At 34.3% G+C, this 24,012-nt stretch overlaps 1 protein-coding gene across 2 annotated transcripts in view; it reads left to right on the top strand.

Annotated features, from left to right (window-relative positions):
• Positions 1-24,012, top strand: part of LOC114054092 (tyrosine-protein kinase Yes) — a 99,665-nt gene that overhangs the window by 52,898 nt on the left and 22,755 nt on the right. For both annotated transcript variants that reach the window (XM_027877207.1, XM_027877206.1), the window contains exons 2-8: positions 6,737-7,009; positions 11,212-11,311; positions 13,847-13,945; positions 16,208-16,311; positions 16,414-16,563; positions 19,097-19,252; positions 20,585-20,764. In XM_027877207.1, coding sequence (XP_027733008.1) covers positions 6,745-7,009; positions 11,212-11,311; positions 13,847-13,945; positions 16,208-16,311; positions 16,414-16,563; positions 19,097-19,252; positions 20,585-20,764 — 1,054 coding nt within the window. In that variant the 5' untranslated portion in view covers positions 6,737-6,744. The remainder of the gene's footprint in view (positions 1-6,736; positions 7,010-11,211; positions 11,312-13,846; positions 13,946-16,207; positions 16,312-16,413; positions 16,564-19,096; positions 19,253-20,584; positions 20,765-24,012) is intronic.

Here is a 24,012-nt window from a genome sequence, read left to right on the forward strand (position 1 = left end):
TTGTTGGGAGCTTTTGTTATTTGTTTGCATTTTTATTGGATTGTGGTCTGTAAAAGATAGATAGATAGATAGATAGATAGATATTATTCCTTTCTGTGTTTGTTTATGAATTCCTTTCTACTTTTGTACATTTATTTATAAGTTCGTTATACCTTAGTGTTTGTGTATGTGCCATGCAATCCTAAAAAATAGGTGCTATACTATTTAAGACTGCAATTCAGAAGTTGTCACAGGTCTTTCACATCTAATTTTTTTAACTTTTTCTCAACTTCTTAGTTTACTGTTATTTTTTTTCTTACTTTTGTCTAAGTCTGAGGGAGGCAGGTTGAATCATTTATGACTATTGTCTAGACCTTCCTATAATTTACTTAATTGTTTTCCTTTACCTAGTTACTAAGCCATTTAGGGTATGTGTATGTGTGTATGTGTGTGCGCATGCATGCACACATATATATAATGCTTATATTTAACAATTTATGGTACTTTTAGTTTTTAATATACGTTACCTTCTTGTCTTTCAACCTTTTGTTACTGTTGTCTTGTGTGACATCAGGCTTTCTACTCCACCTTCTTTGGGCTAGCCCTCATTTCTCTAAGAGACAAAAATATTTTCTGCTCACAATAAAGTAATGATCTACTGATCATGGAGAAACACTTGGAGTAGTTAAATGCAAATATTTTTATGATCATTAGAGATGTTAAGCTTTATTTATCAGTTCAGGACTCTCCCTTTTCAAGTTAATGGGCTTTTATTGGAGTTGGAATATCAATTCTTGTCACATGTGAGCGCTTAATAAATGCTTGTTCATGATTTTATTCAGTTCCTTTACTAACAGAAGGAAGTATTTGTGTTATTAGAATAATAGAGCTAACTCACTTTTACTGAAAAATTTTCTGTGTAATTGCAGCCAAAGTAATCGCCAATTCTGTTTTATTAGCTGCTAATAACATTTTATACTTGCCCACTCTATAAAAGGGCTTCTTTTCTGTAAAAGGGCTTTTTTTCTATAAAAGTTCTGAAGAGTTGTATAAAGTTTACAAATAAATAATGCTTTTGATATTTTTATATTTGGTTTCATTAGTTTCTTTTCTTTTGGAATGGAATAATTATTTCTAGTATATTTTTAAATTAACATTTGTATTTTGCATTTAAAACCATTATCTAAATATCAGGTCTGAAAATTGGATTGTTTTAGTTCTTAGTCCATATTTGGAAGGGAAGAAGAAAGGAATAAGCATTTTTATAGCACCTGCTATATGCTAGGTACTGTGATAAAGCACTTTAAAAATATTTTGTCACACCAGCCCAGCCCTGTGAGAAAAGTGCTGTTGTTATCCCCATTTTAAAGGTGAAGAAGCTGAGACAAACAACATTTAAGTGACTTGCCCAGGGTAAGACAGACATTAAGTGTCTGAGACTGCATTCAAACTCAGGTTTTCCTGACTGCAGACCCAGCACCCTATCTACTGTGCTACCTAGCTGCCTAGATAAGGCTGAATACTTCTGTCTAATGTTTTGTCTTTCTTTGTGGAATCTAATGGCATATTCATGTTTTGAGAACACAAGGAAAAAGTCTTTGAAAAAAAGTTTAATTTTGTCCTTGAATTAGAGGAAAAATTATTAAAATTTAAATTTTACTTAAAAGTTTTAAAAGCTTAACCTTTCTTAGTGCATCACTTTCATTATGTATATTACTTGTTCCATGCTATGGATAAGGAGACTAAGGCATGGATAGTTAATTTGTTAAAGACCAAACAGTAAAATAATCATATTAATGGGTTTTCAATGTATATTTTCATCATTTCTGGGTGATGTGGACTGTTCTGTCTTCAAATCTTAATATAATAATATTTTAAGAATGTAAAGTCTTTGGATATGGATGTTCAAAATTCTCCTGACATTTCTCAACTTTCTGATATTTTAAAATTAGCATTCTAAGTGGAAAAATCTTTAAAACATACTACTTTAACTTAAGATGAACTAATTGCAGGTAGGATTTCAAACATTCACCAACTTAGGATGAATAATTTTGAAAAAATTCCTTCAATATTCCTTCCAATACCTTCATATGGCTTCAAGGTAGTCTGGTATAGTAGGGAAAATATTGGTTTAGGAGGAGTGAGTTGGTTTAGGGTGAGTCTAATCTATTAACTTCCTGATTGCATGATTGTGTTTCTTCATTATTTAAATGCATGTGTGTATATGTGATCTTCATCTATGTGAGCACTCCCTCCAAGATACAGATCACCACTCATTCATTTCTGTTCTCCCTCTGCCATTCTGGGTTATCTTATTACATCAGTTTTTAAAAAATCTGCCAAATATGCTTGAAGCTCTCCTACAGGCCTTTGAACATTATCTGGGTATCATTGTAGCATTCAAGCTATCTATTATTGCTGGCCATCATTATAAGACCAACTCACTTCATTTCCCAGTTATAAATGTCTTGGATAACCAAGTTTTAGGACAAGTATAGTAGAACATAAAAATCTGACATTAGGGTCAGAAAGACTTGGGTTCAAGCCCTGTGTCTGACATAGTCTGGTTGTTTGACCAAGGTATCATTTAATATTTCATTGCCCCCTAGTAGCTCTCTAAGATTACAAGGTGTAGAGTTGGCACGTTAGATTCCATTAAATTATGAGCTCCTTGAGGGCAGGGACTGTCTTTTGCTTCTTTTTGAATCCCCATGGCTTAGCACAGAGCCTAACACAGTGCCTTTCACATAGCAGATGCTTAATAAATGTTCATTGAGTGAATGATAAAGCTAAAAGACTTAAGTGCTACCGCCCTTCAAGAAACTTGTTCCAATTTCTTCAGTTGGGTTAGACACATTCCCCTCAGTTGCCATATATTTATTTTGTTACACTTTATTCTTAACTGTGAACATGTATCCTTCCATTTGACTGCTTTCTTTCTTACTAACTTTGTCTGAGCAGAAGCTTTTCAGTTTCATGTAATCAGTTATCTATTTTATCTTTTGTAATTACCTATGTCTCTCGTTTGGTTAAGAATACATCTCTTACTCATAACTGTGAAAGATATATGATCTACTTCTCTTCTAATTTTTTTTAGACATTCCATCTCCCAACTCTAGACATTTTCTCTGGCTGTATCCTGTGCCTGGAACGCTCTCTTCCTTCTCTGCTGTCTCTGACTGCTGACCTGGTTTCTTTTAAGACCCTACTAAAATCCCATCTTTTACTGGAAACCTTCCTCAGTCCCTCTTAATTCTAGTGCTTCCCTCTGTTAATTATTTCCTATTTCTCCTGTATGTAGCTTGCTTTGTACTTTTTTTTTTTTTTTGCATGTTGTCTCCCCTATCATTTTGTAAACTCCTTGAGCTAAGGACTGTCTCCCCCAGCCTTTTTTTTTTTTTAAATTTCCTGCACTTGATACATTGCCTTGCACATAGTAAGTGCTTAATTAGTGTTTATTGATTAATTAACAGTATGATCTTTCCTGTACATATTTTAGATGTATTGTAGAATATCCTCTTAAGGTTTTGGACTATGCCTAATTTCTGCCAGACTGCTTTCCAATTTTCCCGTCAAAATAAGAAGTCTCTTCCCCCCTTTGCCCCACCCCACCCCAGTATTTCCATTTTATCAGATATTGGGTTATTGAGTTCTGTTGTTTGATTGTCTTTTGTCTAGTCTCTTCCGATAATCTTTCTCTTTTTTTAGCCAATGTCAGATGGTTTTGATTATTGATGCTTTATAATGTAGTTTGACATCTAGAAGTACTATTCTCTCTTTCATCTCAGTTTCTGTTCACCGTTTCCCTTGATGTTCTAGATCAGATCATGATTTGACATCATGGCCAGCAAAGCTCTGGAGTGTCAGCAGACTATATTAAATGTAATTGGGAAATGTTTAACAAAATAAATTAAAAATAAAGCACAATATAAATGTTAATTTGTGATTTTCTAAGTCAATATGCTGCTGTAGGGGATCCATTTCTATTTGAGTTTAACATCACTGTTTTAGATCTTTTGTTTCTCCAAATGAGTTTTGTTATTATTTAGCAAGCTGTGTAAAGTATCTTCTGGGTAATTTGATTGGTATAGCATTAAAAGTGTAAATTAACTTTGGCAGTGTTGTCATTTTTATTATACCTGTACTATCTAGCCATGAGCACTGAATATTCCTTCAGCTATTTAAATTGTTTATTTCTTTAAGGAAAACTTTGTAATTGAATATATACAAGTCTTTTTTGTGCTTTGGTATCCCCAGATATTTTACACATTTTATAGTTATTTGGACTGGAATTTTTTATTTTTGCTTATTGAGTTTTGTTAATGATTATATGGAAATGCTGTTGATTTTTTTTTATTTTTAGCCCATAAGTTTGCAGAATCTATTAATTGTCTCAGTATCTTTGCTGATTCTTTAGGATTTTCCAAGTATACCATTATGTCATCAATAAATAGATATAGTTTTATTTCCTCTTTACTCATCTTTATGCCTTTAATTTCTTTCTCTTGTCTTACCATGGTTGCTAGCTTTTCTAGAACTATATCAAATAATAATGGGAAGAGTTGGACATTCTTGCTTCATTCCCGTTTTTGTTGGGAAAGGTTCTAGTGTATCCTCATTGCACATGCTGCTTGCTTTTTGTTTTTGAGTCAATAATTCATTAATGATGTTGGCCCATAGTTTTCCTTCTTTGTTTTTAGGCATTGGGACTATATTTGTCTCTTAAAAGGATTCTGGTAGAGTGCTTTCTTTTTCTATTTTTGAGAATAACTTGTGAAATATTAGTACTAATTGTTCTTCAAAAATTTGCTAAGATTCACTTGTGAATCCTTCAGGACCAATTGTTTTGTTTTTTTCCTTTGATAGTTCCTTTATAGCTAGATCTATTTTTTCTTCTGAGATTGAGTTAAAGATCTCTTTCTGGCTTTCTGACGGTTTGGGTATCTTATATTTTTTAATATATTTTATTTTGTGTTCTCAGTTTTGTTAGCATATAAATATATACAATATGTGCCTAATGTTTATGAAATGAATATTCTGATTATTCTTTTTATTCTGGTTTTGTTGTGATTTCCCTTTATCGTTTAATTTTATGACTTTTGAAATAAGATTAGCAAAAGGTTTGTCAATTGTATTAATCTTTTCAAAGAACCAACTTTTAGTTTTATCATTTCTATGGGTTTTTTTTTCACTTTATCAATTTCCCCTATAATTTTAATATCTCATCTTTTGTGCTTATTTTGGGTTTATTTGTGGGTTTTCTAATTTTTTAAATGCAGTTTCAGTTCATTAATCCTCTATTTTTCAGTTTTGTTAGTGTATGTTTCCAAGGTTATGATTTTTCCCCCGAAGACTGCTCAAGGGAAAAATCTTTATCCCAGATATTTTGGTATGTTGCTCTATTGTCATCTGCAGATACTGGTTCAACTACAGTATAATTTCTCAATCATATTTATTGATGAATTCAAAATACACGTATTGTATGACATCAAAGATTTATATGTCAGGTCAAGGAGTCAGTCCTGGGCCACAAAGTATTATTTTTCCCAGTAAGGGTGGTAGTACTTTAAAAGTCTCTCTTAAAACTGAATATTATAGTGTGTTTTAAAATAATGTTCAACAGGTTGTCACTGTGAACTAATTCTTTGAACAAAGAATGAATCAAGTTTTGATTGGTTTTTTTTTGTTTGTTTTTTGGTGAGGCAATTGGGTTTAAGTGACTTGCCCAGAGTCACACAGCTAGTGAGTGTTAAGTGTCTGAGGTCAAATTTGAGCTCAGGTCCTCCTCACTCCAGAGCGAGTGCTCTATCCACTGCGCCACCTAGCTACCCCTTGATTGTTTTTTGAGTGTAATTTTTTTCAATAAAATCATTTGATAGTTGGACATAATATTCTTCCTTTCATATTTGATCTTCCCAGCTCAACTATAAATATTTTCCCAAGGGATCTTAATTCTTTGATATTCAAATTATTTTTTATTGAAACATCATAATTTGTGAGAGAGGCCAACAAAAATCGTTAATACAATGGGCTGGTGTAAGGGTTGGTAATAAATAAGGTAAGGGTGTTTGAGTAGAAAGTAATTATTCATGTAGCTAGTTCATTAGTGAATATTTTAGTTTTATGTTGAATATATATGGCAAGTGGATAAAGAGATATGGCAGTCATCAGTATTTTTATGTAATGTATATGGTATTTGCCAAGAATCCTGAATATTTAGTCTTCAATAAATTATGTAGTGGTTACTATACTGCTTAGATAATAACTTTTTTTAATGTGATTGCACTGCACTGAAAAATAATGAAATGAAAGGAGCATCTTTATTGTCTTTTCTGCCAGAAAAGATCTAGATCCATTTATTTCAGAAATTCAATTCTTTTTTACTTCATATTATTCATTGAAATGGAATTATATAATAACATCTTTTTGGAGTGATCATAACTTGCATTTAGCATTTTAAGGTTTGCAGAAAGAAATGTATGTATTATCTCATTTGATTCTCATAGTAATTTTATAAAGTAGGTACTATTATTCTCATATTGCAAATTAGGAAACTGGGGTCACACAGATAAAATGACTTGCCCAAGGTCATACAGCTATTAAGTATCTCAGACAGGATTTGAACCCATGTAGTCCTGACTCCAGTCCTTTCTGTTGCTCCATGCTGTTTCATACATAACAATCTTTATGGCTTCTAAAAATCAAGTTGATAGTTATATTTTTATTTACTTTTTGTTTTTTTTCTTCATCTTTGTAGAATCAACAATGGGGTGCATTAAAAGTAAGGAAGACAAAGGTCCAACTATGAAATATGGAACTGAAAGTAGTCCAGAGCCTATTAGTATAAATGTCAGTCATTTTGGATCAGAACTTACCCCAGTGTGCCAGCCATCTTCAGTAAAGGGATCAGCTGTTAATTTTACCAGTCATTCCATGGCACCATTTGGAGGTTCGGCAGGGATGACACCTTTTGGAGGTGCTACTTCTGCCTTTTCATCTATGCCAAGTTCACATTCTACTGGTCTAACAGGTGAGTTTTAAGTGAACATTTTTCACTTTTTCACTTTTTTGACCCTGGCTTTAACAAAGAGTAGCATTATATACTCAAATACCCAGTGGGATATGTTTCCCTTATTGTAGATGGTAAGTTATGTCTCTATCATAAAACTAAACTTTCTAGAACATATATATGAATAATGTTCTGGACAGTTTAAGAAAATATTTGCATGGTGTTTTAGTTAAAACCAGTATTCTGCCCATCCTTCTCTCTCTCTTTTTTCTCATTAATGAAGCAGAAAAAATTAAGCTCCAGCTGCCTGATCAAATCTATGTTACTATAGTTTCCTCCTACCTTGTTGAAACTACACGTGATAATGTGTAGTATACCATATTTATGGCTTAACCAGTGCATATATACTTAGAGGAAGAAATGCATTTAGTGTTGTGCTTATTTCCACCTTTGACAAAATCCCAATCCTTTTTGAGGCAGGATAGGAAGGCATCCTTCTGTCATCAGTCTTGTCATTTATTTAGGGCAACAAACAAGTAGCAGTGTGGGTTTTTTGGTACTAGACACCTGGCAGTCGGTTTTTAGGCCTGTGGAAGGTATGATCTCCATTTCTCCATGTGCATTAAAGGGGAGAAAGGAAAAGCATATAACTAGGAAAGAGATCTTTCATTACATGCCAATGTAGTTTTCATTTCAGTTCACTGATAACAGTTTTCAATTATTTATACATTTTTAGAGGTTTGTCAGTGTTTAATTTATATGTATGTACACACACACACACACACACACACACACACACACACATCCAATTGCTGCTCTGCATTAACGAAGACCTATATTTTATAGCATTATATGAGTGATATATCCCAGAATTCCTTCTAGTAAAATATTTGCCTAACTTGATGTGCCAAATATATTTGATCATTAAAAAATAGTTTGATGGCCTACATATTTAGTTCTTTAGACCTGAAACTAGGTATGTCGTTGAATCTAGATAATTTGACTTTTTTGAGTGTATTTTGCTAATGTGAAATGAACTTATTCATTTCAGTAAGTCAGCCCTCATTCTGTATGCATATATGAAGATTATGAGTGGTATTGAAATATAGTTCAGAATTCTATCTTAGCTAGAGGACCACTTTATAACTTTAGACTCTTTTCACAAAACTTGAACCCACAGAATTTTAGGGACCCTAAAGATAAGAAATACTTTGGTTACGAGATCTATAGGAAGTCAGAACACAACAATGAGAATGTATATGATAATTTTGATCTTGAAAGAAATTATAGCCACATCGTTATTTCCAATCAGTGTCCTTATCGACCTTTGAACTTAAAAATTGGAGAATCCAGGAGGAAAATATTCTCAGAAATAGAGACTTGTGGCATTTTTGAGCCACATATCTAGATGGTCCTACAAACTGTTTCCTGTCATTTATTTGGTATAAATTGCTGACTTTGGAAAACAAAAGAATGAAGAAAACCTCTTGCTGTCATCTAGTACAGAAAGAGTGATATATAGGAAAGGTGGAATAATTTCAGTGTTTTTCAGTTAGGATTATAGGAAATCTCAAATAAGGAGTACAGATGTCTTGTACCTTTCCAATGTCTCTAAGCCTGAAGAGTGGTATTCTTTTATGAAAAAATGTGACTTTAACCCAAAGGTTTCTCAGCCTGTTAGACCGTCAGTGTTTTTATTTTTCTGTCTTGTTAGATTTTCCAGTCCACAGCAGATTAGAAAAAGCAAATTAGAAGTGGCCAGAATATGTTTGTTTGGAGGGAATGACTACCTCTAGAGCTAATATCAGACTGGCAGTAGTAAGAAGTGTGTGTGAAGTCTTTAAAGTTTTTTTAAAAAATCATTGTTTCTTGAGTTTCATTTTTGTCCAACTCTTTGTGACCCCATTTTAAGGTTTTCTTGGCGAAGAACTAAAGTGGTTTATTATTTCCTTCTCCAGCTCATTTTACAGATGAGAAACTGAGGTGAACAGGGTTAAGTGACTTGGCCAGGGTCACACGGTTAGTCAGTGTCTGAGGCTAGATTTGAATTCATGTAGATGAGTCTTCCATGTTCCAAGCCCAGGGTTCTATCCTCTGTGCCACCTATCTGCCCTAAAAAATCACTACAAACAGACAAATTTTTTTAAAAAGCCAACAACTAAAGCCATTTAGTGTATGTCCTTAGTGGTACACATTTTAGTAGCCTTGAAGGCCTAACATAACAGTGAAATAATAAGAACCAATAACGGCAGAATCAGAAAACAGTTACATTTTCTTCTGTGTATTTTGTTAAAGAAGTTATTAAAATGTGTAATACATTTTAGAAAGATTTCCATCCAAAATGATTAGAATAAAAATATTTTGGCATTTAAAGTAGTAAGCTTTAGCTGTCTTGAAAATTCACTTTTTCCATAGGATTTAGCTCCTATAGTTTCACAGAATATCTCTTTTGCTCCTTGACCTAACCCTAGCTTTGTTGAATCTGATCAGTCAATGTGGGTACTCCCTGCCTTTGTACACACCAACCCTCACTGAGACTGATCCTTGTTCTGTAGGGCCTTGCCAACATACTGGAAGTTATGAAGGTCTATTAACATTGCTTGAGTATTATTGCAACACTCAGGCTTTCTAGCTCTTCTCCTGGGCCCTCCCTTCCCCCTCCTCCTCTTTACACGACTGCTTCACATCCTTTTCTAACCATCCGTTTCCTGGATGATATCTTTTATATGTAGCCAATTCTTAGTCATCACTTAATAATCTACCGAAGATTGATTATTTACCATCATTATGCATCTCTCTATTGCCTTTTGAGATCCCTGCAATTTTTATTCTTTTGGAGATTATGGTATTTACAATGGTAGGCATCCATATAGCATCAGCAGGAAAATATTGATATTTTTAAATGGGAGCAGCCTGGGATTATTGAAATACTATGCAGTTTCCCCACATGTGTCTTAGGCTGTGCACTTCCTCCTATCTAATTCTTGGCCCATGGGTCCAAAATATACATACTAATAAAACTTCAATTTATAATCTGCGCAATATGCGTTCTTCAAACCCTTGATTCAACAGTTCACTTCAACGAGCATTTGTTAAGGACCTACTCTTTGCTAGGCACTGTACTAGGTGCTGTCGAAACAAAGACAGAAGCAAAACATTCCCAACTTATCAAGAACTTATAGTAATATTGGTGGGGATACACTATACATGTGGTTAAGTAAAAATTTAAAATATATATAATAAATACAAAATAATTTTGGGTAGGGGCATTAAGAGCTGAAAGGGGTCTCAGAGACCACTGAGTCCAACTGCTTCATTTTACAAACAAGAATACTGAGGCTGAGAAAGTTTAAGATACACCCACACGTTTAGTAAATGTGAAGCTGTATTAGAACTCGGTTCCCCTAACTTGAAACTCAACATGCACTGCCTCCAGCTTTTACTTGGAGGGGGCTTTGAGCTGAATCCTGAAGGGGAGCCAAAGGTTCCAAGAGTTCTTTCCAGATATGGGGGAATCATTTCCAGAAATGGAAAATGGAATATTGTATACTGTAGGCAGTCAATCTAATTGGAATGGAGAGAGTGATATGCTAGGTACTGGGGATACAAATACAAAGAATGAAATAATCCCTACCTGAAATGAACTTATATTTTAATTGACTAGCTTAACAAACAGAAACATGTAGAAGTCTTCAAAATGTATAGAGAATCCCTTTTCCATTTACACTGTATTGTAGGACATGAGGCACAGTTTGGTTCTGTTTAAAGAAAATTGGATTTAGACAAAGAACCTGGATCACCTGCATTACTTTAAGTTGGTCATTTAACTTCTCTTGGTCTTAGTTTCCTCATCTGTAAAACAAGTAAATTGGGCTAGACGTTGTTCTAAAGACTCTTCTAGCTCTAAGCTTTACCTGGTTTTGCCCATTTAGTATTGATTATCACATGGTCATTGAACAAAGCTATCTCTGTGGCTTAGATCAGAGGATTTTGTATGATGTTAAAATACTCCTGGGAGACACCTTAATGAAGGCAAGCCTTTAAAGATATGTTTTGCTGTACCTAATCAAATATTGTTGTTTATTTGCATAAACAACCAAAAAAAAACCATAGGATCTTGAAAAAAATAGATGAGGGCAAGAATCGAACTTTCAACTTTTTTTATCAGAATTTTTTCCTTATATACAGTATGCCCACGTGTCATTTTTTTTTTAATCTGTTAGGTGGTGTTACTATATTTGTGGCCTTATATGATTATGAAGCCAGAACTACAGAAGATCTTTCTTTTAAGAAGGGTGAAAGATTTCAAATAATTAACAATACGTGAGTATTACAATGTTTCACTAGGAAGTACTGTTAAGTCAGCTTGTGATAATCAATATCAATTGTAGTAATAGTCTGTAAACTAGGGATAAGGGACTTAGCTACTCAAAATATTTAAGGATAAAGTAATATTATAAAGCCATTAATATTAGTTAATAAGATTATAATTTTAGAGGTAGGATGGCTAATAATAACATTTTGAAGCCTTTAGCTCCAGGACACTATAGGGTTTGATGTGAACAGTTCATATTCAATCATACTAGCTCAACTAACTAGCTCAGATAACCTTTGGTCAAACTTCCTCTGTCTGTTTTGTATAACTTTGTCTCACATTAAACAAAATTCATCATGTAAATTTTAATCATAGGTTTGTTATTTTTCTTCTTACCATCCTCTCAAATCCCCAGTTCCTCTTCTCTTACCATAAAGCCATAATATAAATTTGAAATATATTTTAAAATATTTATTTAAGAAATGTAGTTTTATTTTCCTTATTAGTTTTTGGACCATATTAATTCAACTTTTTACATTTTTATTTTTCTCAAAAAAACAAAAACTCAAGTCTCCGAAACTAAATGGTTTTACTGAGTATGCCCTTTAATTGTTCCCTCTTCTCCTTACAGTTTACCTGGCCTGCTTTTTTTTTTTTTTTTTAAGTTATGGAAGTTTTTCATAGTGAATACTGTAATTCATAAGCTTGATTCAAGCAAAATAACCCATATACAACATCAGGAAAGGGTATATTTATTGTCTTCCCTATTTTTTACTGAGAGGTTTTAATATCTTTTTTTTAATTTTTTTTATTTTTTCCAATTATATATAAAAACAATTTTTAAGATTCGTTTTTTTAGGGCAGCGAGGTGGTGCAGTGGATAGAGCACCGGCCCTGAAGTCAGGAGAACCTGAGTTCAAATCTGGCCTTCGACCAAACGCTTGATACTTACTAGCTGTGTGACCCTGGGCAAGTCACTTAACCCCAAATACCTAAAAATAAAAAAATTTAAAAAAAAAAAGATTCCTTTTTTTTTTTAAATTTTGAGTTCCAAATTATCTCCCTTTCTTCCCTCACCTCTCATTGAGAAGTTTTATATCTTAAAATGTTTTCAGTGTGCAAATATCTGATGATGCAGTGTTTTATATGAGAGAACCAAGCAATTTTGATTTTTAAAAATGTTTTAATTTACACATTTAATTGTATTACTGATGTGAGGTGTGTTTTTCCCCCCGTTTTGCCCTGCTTTGAGGGAAAAAAATTCACTCTTTTGATTTACAAAACAAATAAATTAGGCAATAACTGTTTATATTGCCATAAAAACATTTTTCATTTCTAAAATGCTAGGTGTACTTATGTGTAAACTTAGTGGAATCTTTTTTAACTTGTGTTCATAATTGCAAGGCTGGTCAGAAATGCATTTAGTTATTGTATTCTTGCTTTTATTTGGGAAATCCTGAGAATATTTTAGGTAATAATAAACAGATTCCCTATTATAATTATTCAGTGTTAACATCTTGCTTACTCGAGGGATAAGTATCTTAATCTTTTTCTAAAATAAATAAAAGGAGCAGTGAAGTTTTTAATGTAATGTTAGAAAGTGAATCATAAGACAGTCTGGACAATTAGTAAAAATTTATCATTGCTCCTCAGATTGCTTAATTTTAAGGATTTTTTTGGTTGTTGTTTTAAATCCTTTTGGTTTTGAAAGAATTACACAAGAGAGAGCCTTTATGTTCTTATATTTTTTTGATAGTTTGATGGACCTGTGATCTATAACCTAGGTACTTCCTTCACAAGTGCACATCATAATTACCACTACCCTATCCCTTCAAGCAATACATCTTGTGCAGTTCTTGTCTATATCGTCCCATAAATCACCTCTGTGTCAGGAGGCCTTTCTCCATTATCTTCTTTTAATATTTTCAGGTTACCAGCACAACATGTCTAGTTGTTATTGCTCACTCTTTTACATATTGGAGTGGCTCACCTTATTTTTCCAGTCATACAGGTCAAATCAATTCATTAAACCTTTATTAATCAACTGTCATGTTCAGGCCATCATAGTAGTTGTCAAATTAATGAGTCATTTCTTGACCTGGTGGTGTTTACATTCTACTGAAAGAATAGAATATGCAAAGAAAGAAAAAATGCAAGGTAATTTTAGGAGGAAGTGTACACTAACAACTGAGGAAATCAGAGAAGCTGCTTGCTCCTTAGCTGAGCCTTGATTATTTTGTAACACCACTTCTCAAACACAAATTCTCACTTGCTGTTTTTATAACCAAACTTTAAAAAAAATAGTATTGCTAGTTTGGAATAACAGAATATAAAGATTCATGATATATCAGGATGTCCTTGATTTGTGTAAGTTATTTTAGTGTGTTAAAGTCCAAATACTAATCAGGTTAACAGAAAATAACAAGAATAACAAAAATTGAAGTATACCTCTTGCTAAAACTTAAAATGGAAAATCACATTCCATATATTATGTCTTAGTTATTAACATGTCTACCTTATAATTGCTATTGTATTTGTTACAGGGAAGGAGACTGGTGGGAAGCGAGATCTATAGCTACAGGAAAGACTGGATATATCCCTAGCAATTATGTAGCTCCTGCAGACTCCATTCAGGCAGAAGAGTAAGGCACTACTTCATATTTTATTTATACTTTTTTCAAATGTGTTTCAACATACATTCTACAATGATGTAATGACCACAAAATTTTATGCCAATATTAATACTACTAATGTATCCTATTAATAGAAGATGTTATGTGAAACTCAATAATTCAGTGATAAACACTTAAGAGTAAGATCATAAAAAGTGAGTATTCAGTAAAAAATGATTTTAAAAGTTATAAGAAGTCCTGGATCCTTTGACAATCCAATAGCGGAACGTCCCTCTCCCCCCATATTTAGCCTAGAAGCCATTTTCAAGTTCTGCAGTTTTACTTATTTAAAAAGAAGGTTGCCCTTTATCCCAGGTAGTCATTGGTAATACTAACTTGAGCTTATTATGTAAACTTTTAACTTTATGTCTTTCTTGTAATTTCTTCCTTGTAAAATAAAAGAAAAAAAATCAGCAAGTCACTTAATTTCTCAAAATCTCATTTTTCCTCTCTGTATAGTAAGAGGGATTGGATTGCATCGGCTCAAAGATCCTTTCCAGCTCTTCATTTTTTATAATAGCTCTAAATTTCTGATTCTCTAAAATATATATATCTTTTCTTTGGCACTTATAAATAATGTGTTCATTTTAGGCATCGCATTATAGTGCAGTGGATAAATTGCTAGACTTTGATTCTGATCCTGTGTTGGGCACTTTACTAGCTATGAGAATATAGGCTAGTCACATAATTTCCCTGAACCTGAGTTTTCCTCATTTATAAAATGGTAGTAATAATAATGTACTAAAATACCTGTCACACAGTGTAAAAAGCAAATGGGATCAAGCATATGAAATGCTTTATAAATTTTGAAATGCAGTATAGATTTCAACTATATTTGTACTATTAGATATTTTTCCATTTTAGCCATTATAAAAATATTCTGTATTCCAAATATAGAACACAGATTCATTTTATTTTATTATTTTATTTAGTTTTAATTAATATTTCTTCCAAGGATATAGAAAGGATAACATAAATTTTGCTATTTATATCTGTCAAAAGTGATCAGTTTACTTTATTAGGAAAATTCACAGGAGTAAATTACTGTATAATTTTTCCATTCACATAGCATAGTTATTGCTAATTTATTGTGTTAGTTTATTAATGTGTATGTCTGTAGGTAGGATGGAATAAAACTGAGATCCTTCGTAATGAAAAATTCCCAATAATTTGGATATGGTATTAGTGATTCTGATTGCATATTGGATATATAGATACTTATCCAGGACATATAGTATGGATGCTACTAGCATGGATGCCACTGTATTATCTCCTGCCACATTTTCACTGTTTTCACTTGGTGCCGCTATTAACACAGATGAGTCAAATTTATTCATTCTCTGCCCTCGTTATTCACTGGTGAACTATGGATATTTTTATAAATGGAATTTCTATTGATGATGTTCCTATTTACTTAGAGGTTTGTATGTGACATTAGGCTCAAAGCTTTTTTTGAGTTACAGCATGCCACCTGAGAGTCAGACTTGCACATGCATTTGCAAGTGTAGGTTCCATAGAGTTTGCAGTATACCTTACTAAACATCCCTCAGCACACCCTTTCAGTAGCACTATCCATAGATTGGGGGGCAGCTGCGTGGGACAGTGGATGGAGTACCAGGCCTGGAATCTGGAAGACATCTCCTTGAGTTCAAATCTGGCCTCAGATAGTTGTGTGACCCTGAACAAGTCACTTAACCCTGTTTGCCTCAGTTTTCTCATCTATAAAATGAGCTAGAGAAGGAAATGGCAGTATCTTTGCCAAGAAAACCCCAAATGGGGTCACAAACAACTGAATAACAACAAAAAATCCGTAGAGTTGACTGTAAAATAATTTTTAAGTATTTTCACCTGTGCCAGAAATTTACATGAAAAAATTTAAAATCACTTTCTGTATTTAATTCTTTAGCCTTTTCTCTTTTTTTTTCTTTCTTATTTTTCTTTTTTCGGTTAGGCAATGGGGTTAAGTGACTTGCCCAGGGTCACACAGCTAGTAAGTGTTACGTGTCTGAGGCCGGATTTGAACTCAGGTACTCCTGAATCCAGGGCTGATGCTCTATCCACTGTGCCACCTAGCTGCCCCTCTTTAGCCTTTCCTTATGTTATTTTCAGCCACCTGAATTCTTTTTTCCAACCAGATACCTTACTATCATTGTTTTTTTTTCCTGTTGCATTTTTGTAATTTTCCTGTCTTTGATTCCATCTTTACATCCTAACACTTCATTTTTCTCCCAGATGGTATTTTGGCAAAATGGGCAGAAAAGATGCTGAGAGACTGCTTCTAAATCCTGGAAACCAGCGAGGTATTTTCTTAGTAAGAGAAAGTGAAACCACCAAAGGTATGGTCCTTGTTAAATTGATGTATTTCTATAACTAAAATAGTAAATGCTTTCCATAATTGTATTTTAAGAAAGTTACAATAAAAGGATTCATTTTTCTAGGTGCTTTTTCCCTTTCTATTCGTGATTGGGATGAGATAAGGGGTGACAATGTGAAACACTACAAAATTAGGAAACTTGACAATGGTGGATACTATATCACAACCAGAGCACAATTTGATACTTTGCAGAAACTAGTCAAACACTACACAGGTAGGTGAATATTTTAAAGTTATTAAGTGTAGTTATTTAAATATCATAAATTTTAAAATATAAGATTAGTAATGTGCCTTCAATATACTTCCTCAGTTGGGTTCTCACTGAAGCAAGACAGTCCTTTTATTAGTCCCTAATTGATTCTCTGCCTCGCTCTCCACGGAAGCTATTACTGATCTTCTCTTCCCTCTTTAAGGCTCCCACATCTCCTCCTTTCCCTCCCCTCCTCAGCACCTTCCCTTTTACATCACTGAAAAAATTGAGGCCATTTGATGTTAGCTACCATTTTCTTTATCATAATCTCCTATTCTCTCCTTCTTTCTGCTGATGTCTGACAAAGAGTTAGCTAGCGCTTGTACTTGCCAAGGCCAACTCCTCTACACTTACACTTGATCCCTTGCATCTCCTCTGGCAGATTTTATACTTAATCACACCCCCTTTCAGATCTTCAACTTCTCCTTATCAGCTGGTTCCTTACTGCCTTCAAACAGGCCTAAATCTTCTCCTCTTTTTATTTATTTATTTATTTGTTTATTTTTTGGTGAGGCAATTGGGGTTAAGTGACTTGCCCAGAGTCACTCAACTAGTAAGTGTCAAGTGTCTGAGGCTGGATTTGAACTCAGGTCCTCCTGACTCCAGGGCTGGTGCTCTATCCACTGTGCCACCTAGCTGCACCAATTTTCTCCATTTGCAAAAAACTAGGCCCTACCATACCCTCATCATACAGCTCTCTTCCCTTTCTCAGCCAGACTCCTTGAAAAAATTGTCCACCTTTGCTATTTCTCCTTCCTTTTTTCTCACTCATTTTTCTACTCTTTGTATATCACTCGCTTCCTATATCATCATGCAACTAAATGCTTTCTTCAAAATCACTAACAGTGACTTCAACGCCAAATCTAATCGTCTTTTCTCAGGCTTCATCCTTCTTAACTAATCTGATGCATTTGATACCAATTGTACTATGTTCTTGCATATTGTCTCCTCTCACTAGTTTTTTCTGATTCACTTCCTTACTTATCTGCCTCTTTCTTCTCATTTTCCTTTGCTGTCTCATCATCTCCATCATACCTCTTAACTGTGGATGTTCCCCCAAAATTCTGTCTTAGGATTTCTACTCTTATGATGACCTCATCAGCTCCTAGTCTATCTTGTCTTTAAAAAAGAATCCCAGATCTACATATATAGCCCTAGTCTGTACCTCCATTTAGGTCCCGTATCAATAATTGCATTCGACATTCATATGTCTAAAACTGAACTCATCTTTCCCTCTAAAGCTTTCGATCTTCTAAACTTCTCAATTTCTGTTGAAGATACCAGCATCCTTCCAGTCTTCTAGGTTTTTAATCTTGGCATTTTCCTGGACTCCTCATCCCATGTCTTGACTCCGCTTCATATACACAGTACTACTTTAAGTCAGGTCTTAATTAGTCTCCATTCCTTAAGGGTCTCAACACTAGTGTCCCTCATATACCCTGCTGTGAGAGTAATTTTCCTTCAGCACAGATCTGACCTTGTGACTCTCCTATTCATTCAACTTCATTTGCTTTCTTTTGCCTTTAGGACAGGGGTTATTATCCTGGAATCTATGAACTTGTTTTTTGTTTTTTAAACACTTTGCAAACTATATATTTTTTATGCTAACTATGTCTCAATATAATTTTTTACCTTTGTAATCCTATGTGCTTTATGCATTTAAAAACAATATTCTGAGAACTGATCCATTGGCTTCACCAAACTGCCAAAGGTGTACATGACACAAAAAAGGTTAAGAACCCCTCCTCTATAAAAAAATAAATAAACTCCTCTGTTTAGCTTTTGAAAGCTATACAACCTGGTCCCAGCCTCTTTGGAGCCTCATTGGATATCACTACTCTCCTACGCTTTGAGATCCAGCCACATCAGCCATCTTTCTGTACCTGACATATAACTGCATCTGGCTATAACTACCACTAGCTATCTCCCATGTTGGAATATACTACCTTCTTACTTTCAGCTTCATAGATTTTTCTCTTCCTTTAAGACATAGCTCAAGCACCATATGTATGAAACTTTTCCTGATGTCCCCAACTGCTAGTGTCCTCCTTCCCTCTTAAGTATTTAACTACTTTCATGTATTTATTTTTATTCACTTTATATTTCTGCTGTGTATGTTTTTTTACGTACTTGTCTCATTCATTAAAATATAGGCTCATTGTGAGTAGGTACTGTTTCATTTTTTCACTTATGTGCTCAGTGCCTAGCGTATAGTGTGCATGCACTTAAGAAATACTTGTTGATCAATTGACCCACCTTTTTTTATAGATGTTTCTGAGTAAGTTTAGCATTATATTGTTTGTATGTTTATATGAATTTTAATATTTAAAATTTTTATTAAGAGAGAAAATAAGAATTTTTTTAGTGCTTACTATGATCTGGCCTCTGTGTTCATTGCTTTTATAAATATCACCTCATCTGATAAAGAAAATTTATTGGATACAACTTAATTTTTCTAAGTAATGAAATTTCAAGTACACTTATATTAATTCTCCAGAACATGCTGATGGCTTATGCCATAAGTTAACAACTGTGTGTCCAACTGTGAAACCTCAGACACAAGGTTTGGCAAAAGATGCTTGGGAAATTCCTCGAGAATCTTTACGTCTAGAAGTTAAGCTGGGCCAAGGATGTTTTGGTGAAGTATGGATGGGTAAGAAGCAATGACTTTTAGAAAATCTTTTGCTCCAGACCTGTGGTTTCCTTGGTGAGGGTGATTCCTCCAAATGGAATCTCTTGCCACTGATACTGAATCTCACCCAGTTATATTATTTTATTTGAGATATTTAAATATGAATTAAAATATTATAATTGAAAAATAATTTTAACATTAATATTGAAAACTTTAGTGGACTAAAGATACTGATTCATAGTGATTTGGCATATCTATAAATTAAGAGCTTTAGCTAATGTCAGAGTTGCCAACATCAGGAGGAGAATGTTCTTTCAGCACTAGGAAAGGTATGAAATTCTCTGGCTAGTCATAACTAACAACAATAGCTAACATTTATACAGCACTTACTGAATACCAGGCACAGTGTTAAATGCTCTACAGTAATTATTCTCTTTTAATCTGCTCAAGAACTATGGGAGGTAGGTGCTATTACAATCCCCCTTTTACAGATGAGGAAACAAAGGAAACAGTGGTTAAGTGACTTGTCCAAGGTCACACAGCTAGCAAGTACCTGAGCCTAGATTTGAACTCAGGTCCTCTTGACTCCAGGCCCAGTGTTTTATCCACTGTTCCACCAGCTGCCTGTGGTATGAAATATTTGCTAAAGAAGAAAATAAGAGTAACATTGTGGGAGTAGGAATGTATTGTAGCATAGAATCAGCATCTTGGAGTTCAGAATCCTGTGAAGAATCCATATATTTGGAATGAATCAGTTTGTCAGGGAGCTATAATTTTGTCAGTGGATCTCTTCCACTGACACAGATCACCATCCCTCTGTAACTTAATAGATGTTCTTTAAACAGTCCTGTAACCAAGATTTATTATATAAAAGCCAACTAGATGGTAAGATTTTCTGAGGACTTAGTGTCCTCAGATAAAAAGCATTTCCTTAGTGGGCCTATTGTTGAACCTTTTCCAGCTTGGTAGATCCTGCCAGAGCTGTTTCTGAGAACACCCAAGATAGGCATTGGGGTAGGATTTGAGTGAAGGAGTACAGTTTTTAATAACACATCTTAGGGACATTCTTTCCATTTCAACAACCTTGTAAGTTGGGATAGTCAGTCTGTTATGTGATAGCCAATCTTTTGTATAATTAGTAACATTCCCATACTTATCCTTTTTTTTCCTTCCAGATTCCAAACATCTCAATGAGATTCATGTTCTATAAAATTTGTACCTGTTACTTGTTTTATCTTCCTCAATTTGACTTTTGCTATTGTTTTCACCATTAAACTTGAAACATGGCACAAATGGCTTCAGTTGAAAATCCTCCAAAACTAGCTAAAATAACAGAAGTTGTTGTTTCCTTAGGAACGTGGAATGGAACCACAAAAGTAGCAATCAAAACACTAAAGCCTGGTACAATGATGCCAGAAGCTTTTCTTCAAGAAGCTCAGATCATGAAGAAACTAAGACATGATAAACTTGTTCCACTATATGCTGTTGTTTCTGAGGAACCAATTTATATTGTCACTGAATTTATGTCAAAAGGTATGTGTTCATGAATGGATGAGTAGACATGAAGGTATTCATGTCCTTAAAAATGTTTTTAAAAGACTGTTTTGGGATAATTATTCATATGTGTAAGATTTTTTTGTCCTGTATGTTTCTAAAAAGATATTTTCAACAAAGCAAATTTTTTTATATAAGTGTGTGAATTTTGTGGTTTTTCTAATGGGAAAGTGTGAGAGATTTTTACTAGTTAATTTGGAAAAGTATGGAAGAAAAGTAAAAGTTTTGAATGGGGTATATGTGACTGAAGAATGGAATAAATAGAAGAATAAGGTGATAAAAAAGGCACCATAAGAAATAAAAATTAAAGCAGCAAGAGAAAAATACTCATATTTAGAGCCTGTGACAAATCAAATTGGGTCTGAAACAAACCAAGGAATAAACTTCAGTGAAATGTGCAGGTGGTCCTTGATTTAAGTACATCCAGCTTGCAAACATTCCAATATACAAATGACTGCCTCATCCACATGATAATTGGAACCCTACTTCTCATTATATATGTGTCACCCCCTCCTACCCATATCTAACTCACACCTTGCTTCTCATTTACCCCCCATGTGGATATAGAGAAATGTCTTTAATAAGAAGAACAGGTAGTGATAGGAGAAAACTGAGTAAATTCCTAGAGTTACTACCCACCTTCTCTCTCCTTCCTCTCAGAAGAACTCCATTAATCCCCAGGGAATTCATCTGACTTTTTACCAGAATGACTTTGCCCTAAATTTCCATGAGTGAGATGTCCAGACTATGGCTTTTGGAGGAGGGGAGGGAAGAAGAAGAGGGAGTAGAGATAGAAGTGGGAATGAGTCAACAGAAATTGAGAAACAGAACCTGGTTTTTTTGTTGATGGTTTTTTTAATTTTTTTTTTAGTGTTTTTAAATGCATCTACCCACCCACTACCTGTTCCTTACCTTCTCTCCCCTCCCCCCATGCAAATTAAAACAAAAAACAGATAATTCAATATGTAACTACATAGTCTGGCAAAACAAATTCCCACACTAGCCATGTGCAAAAATATATGTATCTTTTTGTATTTTAAATTCATCATTCCCTGTCAGGCATGTGGCATGTTTTTTTCATTCTTTTGGACTCATGGTTTATCATTGCCTTGATTAGAGTTGTAAAGGCTCTTAAAATTCTTTTTTGCTATAATATTTGTATAATTTAATAAATTGTTCTCCTAACATTTCTCACTTTTCTCTGCATCAGTTCATAACGTTCTTTTCAGTTTCCTCTGAAATTATCCATTTCATCATTTCTCATGGCATTTACTACAATTGTTTTAGCCTTTCCCCAATAGGAGGACTTTCCCCTTCTTAATTTTCAATATCTGGCTGTGAATTAATCAATATTTATTAAGAACCTACTATGTGACAGACCTGTGCTATGTTCTGGGGATAACAATGAGGGATAACAAACAATAGCACCTGCCTTAAAGGAGCTTTTAGTCTAATGAAGGAGACAACATGCAAACAAATATATACAAATAAGCTACATACCGGATAAATAATTAACAGAGGGAAGGCACTGGAATTAAGAGAGATTGGTTAAGGCTTCATATAGGAGGTGGGATTTTATTTGGGACCTAAAGGAAGCCAGGGAGGTCAGTAGTTGGAATTTTGAAGAGGAGGAACATTCCAGGCATGGGGACACATTCAGATAATATATCTGGAGCTGAGAGATGGAGTGTTTTGTTCATGGATTAGCCAGGAGGCCAGTGTATCACTGGATCGAATAGTATGTGGGTAGGGAGTAAGGTGTAAGAAAACTGGAAGGGGGAAAGGGGAGCAGAGCATTTTGTATTTGATTTTGTAGGCAATAAGGAGCCCCTGGAGTTTATTGGGTAGGAGGGTGACAGGATCGGACCTGTGCTTTAGGAATATCATTTTGCAGCAGAATGAAGGGTATTTTGCAACAGAAAGATGAAAAGAGCTGTTATAAATATTTTTGTACATATAGATCCTTTTCCTCTTTCTTTGATTTCTTTGGGATATAGGCCTAGTAGGAAAGTTGGATGAAAGAGTATGTACAGTTTCATAACTTTCTGTGCATAGTTGCAAATTGTTTTCCAGAATGGCCAGACCATTTGTTTTCCTACAGACCCTCCAACATTTATCATTTTTCTCTTTTGTCATCTTTTTCAGTTTTGTAGATATGAGGTAGAACCTCAAAAGTTGCTTTTGCTTGCATTTTTCTGATTATTAGTGATTTAGAGTATTTTTTCATATGCTTATTGATAGCTTGGATTTCTTTTTTTTTTTTTTTTTTTTTTTGTTAAACTGCCAGTTCATATCTTTTGGCTCTTTATCTATTGGAGCAGTAAATGGTCCTATTACAACTCCCCATTTTATAGATGAGGAAACTGAAGCAGACAGAGGTTAAGTGACTTACCCAGGGTTACACAACTTGGGTAGTATCTGAGATTAGATTTGAATTCCAATCTTCCTAAGCTCTAGGTCCAGCACTCTGGACACTGAATACCTAGCTGCCAATATAAGGAGACCCAAGATAGTAAGAAAGCACTTAGCTGCCACTGAAAGGTTTGTCAAACTATACCCCAAGGTAAGTACTTAACCTACTGTCAGTGATTTCTGAAAGATCATTGAAGTCCTAGGGCTAGAATTCAGCAAATATCCCAGTAACCGTGATCTTTATTACAGATAATAAGATAAAATATAGTTATAGAATTCCTATGGAAGTTCAGTTAATGTTCTGCTTCATCAGATACAGCTGCAGTCACTTTAAATGTCTGCACACTCTGAAGAATCATCTTTCCCAAAACCATTCCATCTCTCTCATTATTGTCTCCCAGGATTCTCCTTTCCACCTGGTTAAACATGAACTCTAGAGATATTTCTATTAGCTGAATTTAATCAAATACTTTTTCTTCCTCTTTCTGACCATTGCCTTAATATTTCAAGGAGGAGTTCTTCATCTGCTGGATGATCAGGTGTTTTCAGTCCTATCCAACTCTTTGTGACCCCATTTAGGGTTTTCTTGGCAAAGATATTGGAGTTGTTTGCCATTTTCTTCTTCAGCTCATTTGACAGATGAGGAAACTGAGGCAAACAGGGTTAAGTGACTTGCCCGGAGTCACACAGCAAGTTAGTATCTGAGGCCAGATTTGAACTCACAAAGAGGGGTCTTCCAGACTCCTGGTCAGGAAGGATAAAGTCTAGTGCTGTATCCATTTTGACCCCTAGCTGCTCATGTGCTGAATAGATCT

This window comes from Vombatus ursinus, unplaced genomic scaffold, assembly GCF_900497805.2.
Source record: "Vombatus ursinus unplaced genomic scaffold, bare-nosed wombat genome assembly UNPS02014812.1, whole genome shotgun sequence".
NCBI lineage: Eukaryota > Metazoa > Chordata > Mammalia > Diprotodontia > Vombatidae > Vombatus > Vombatus ursinus.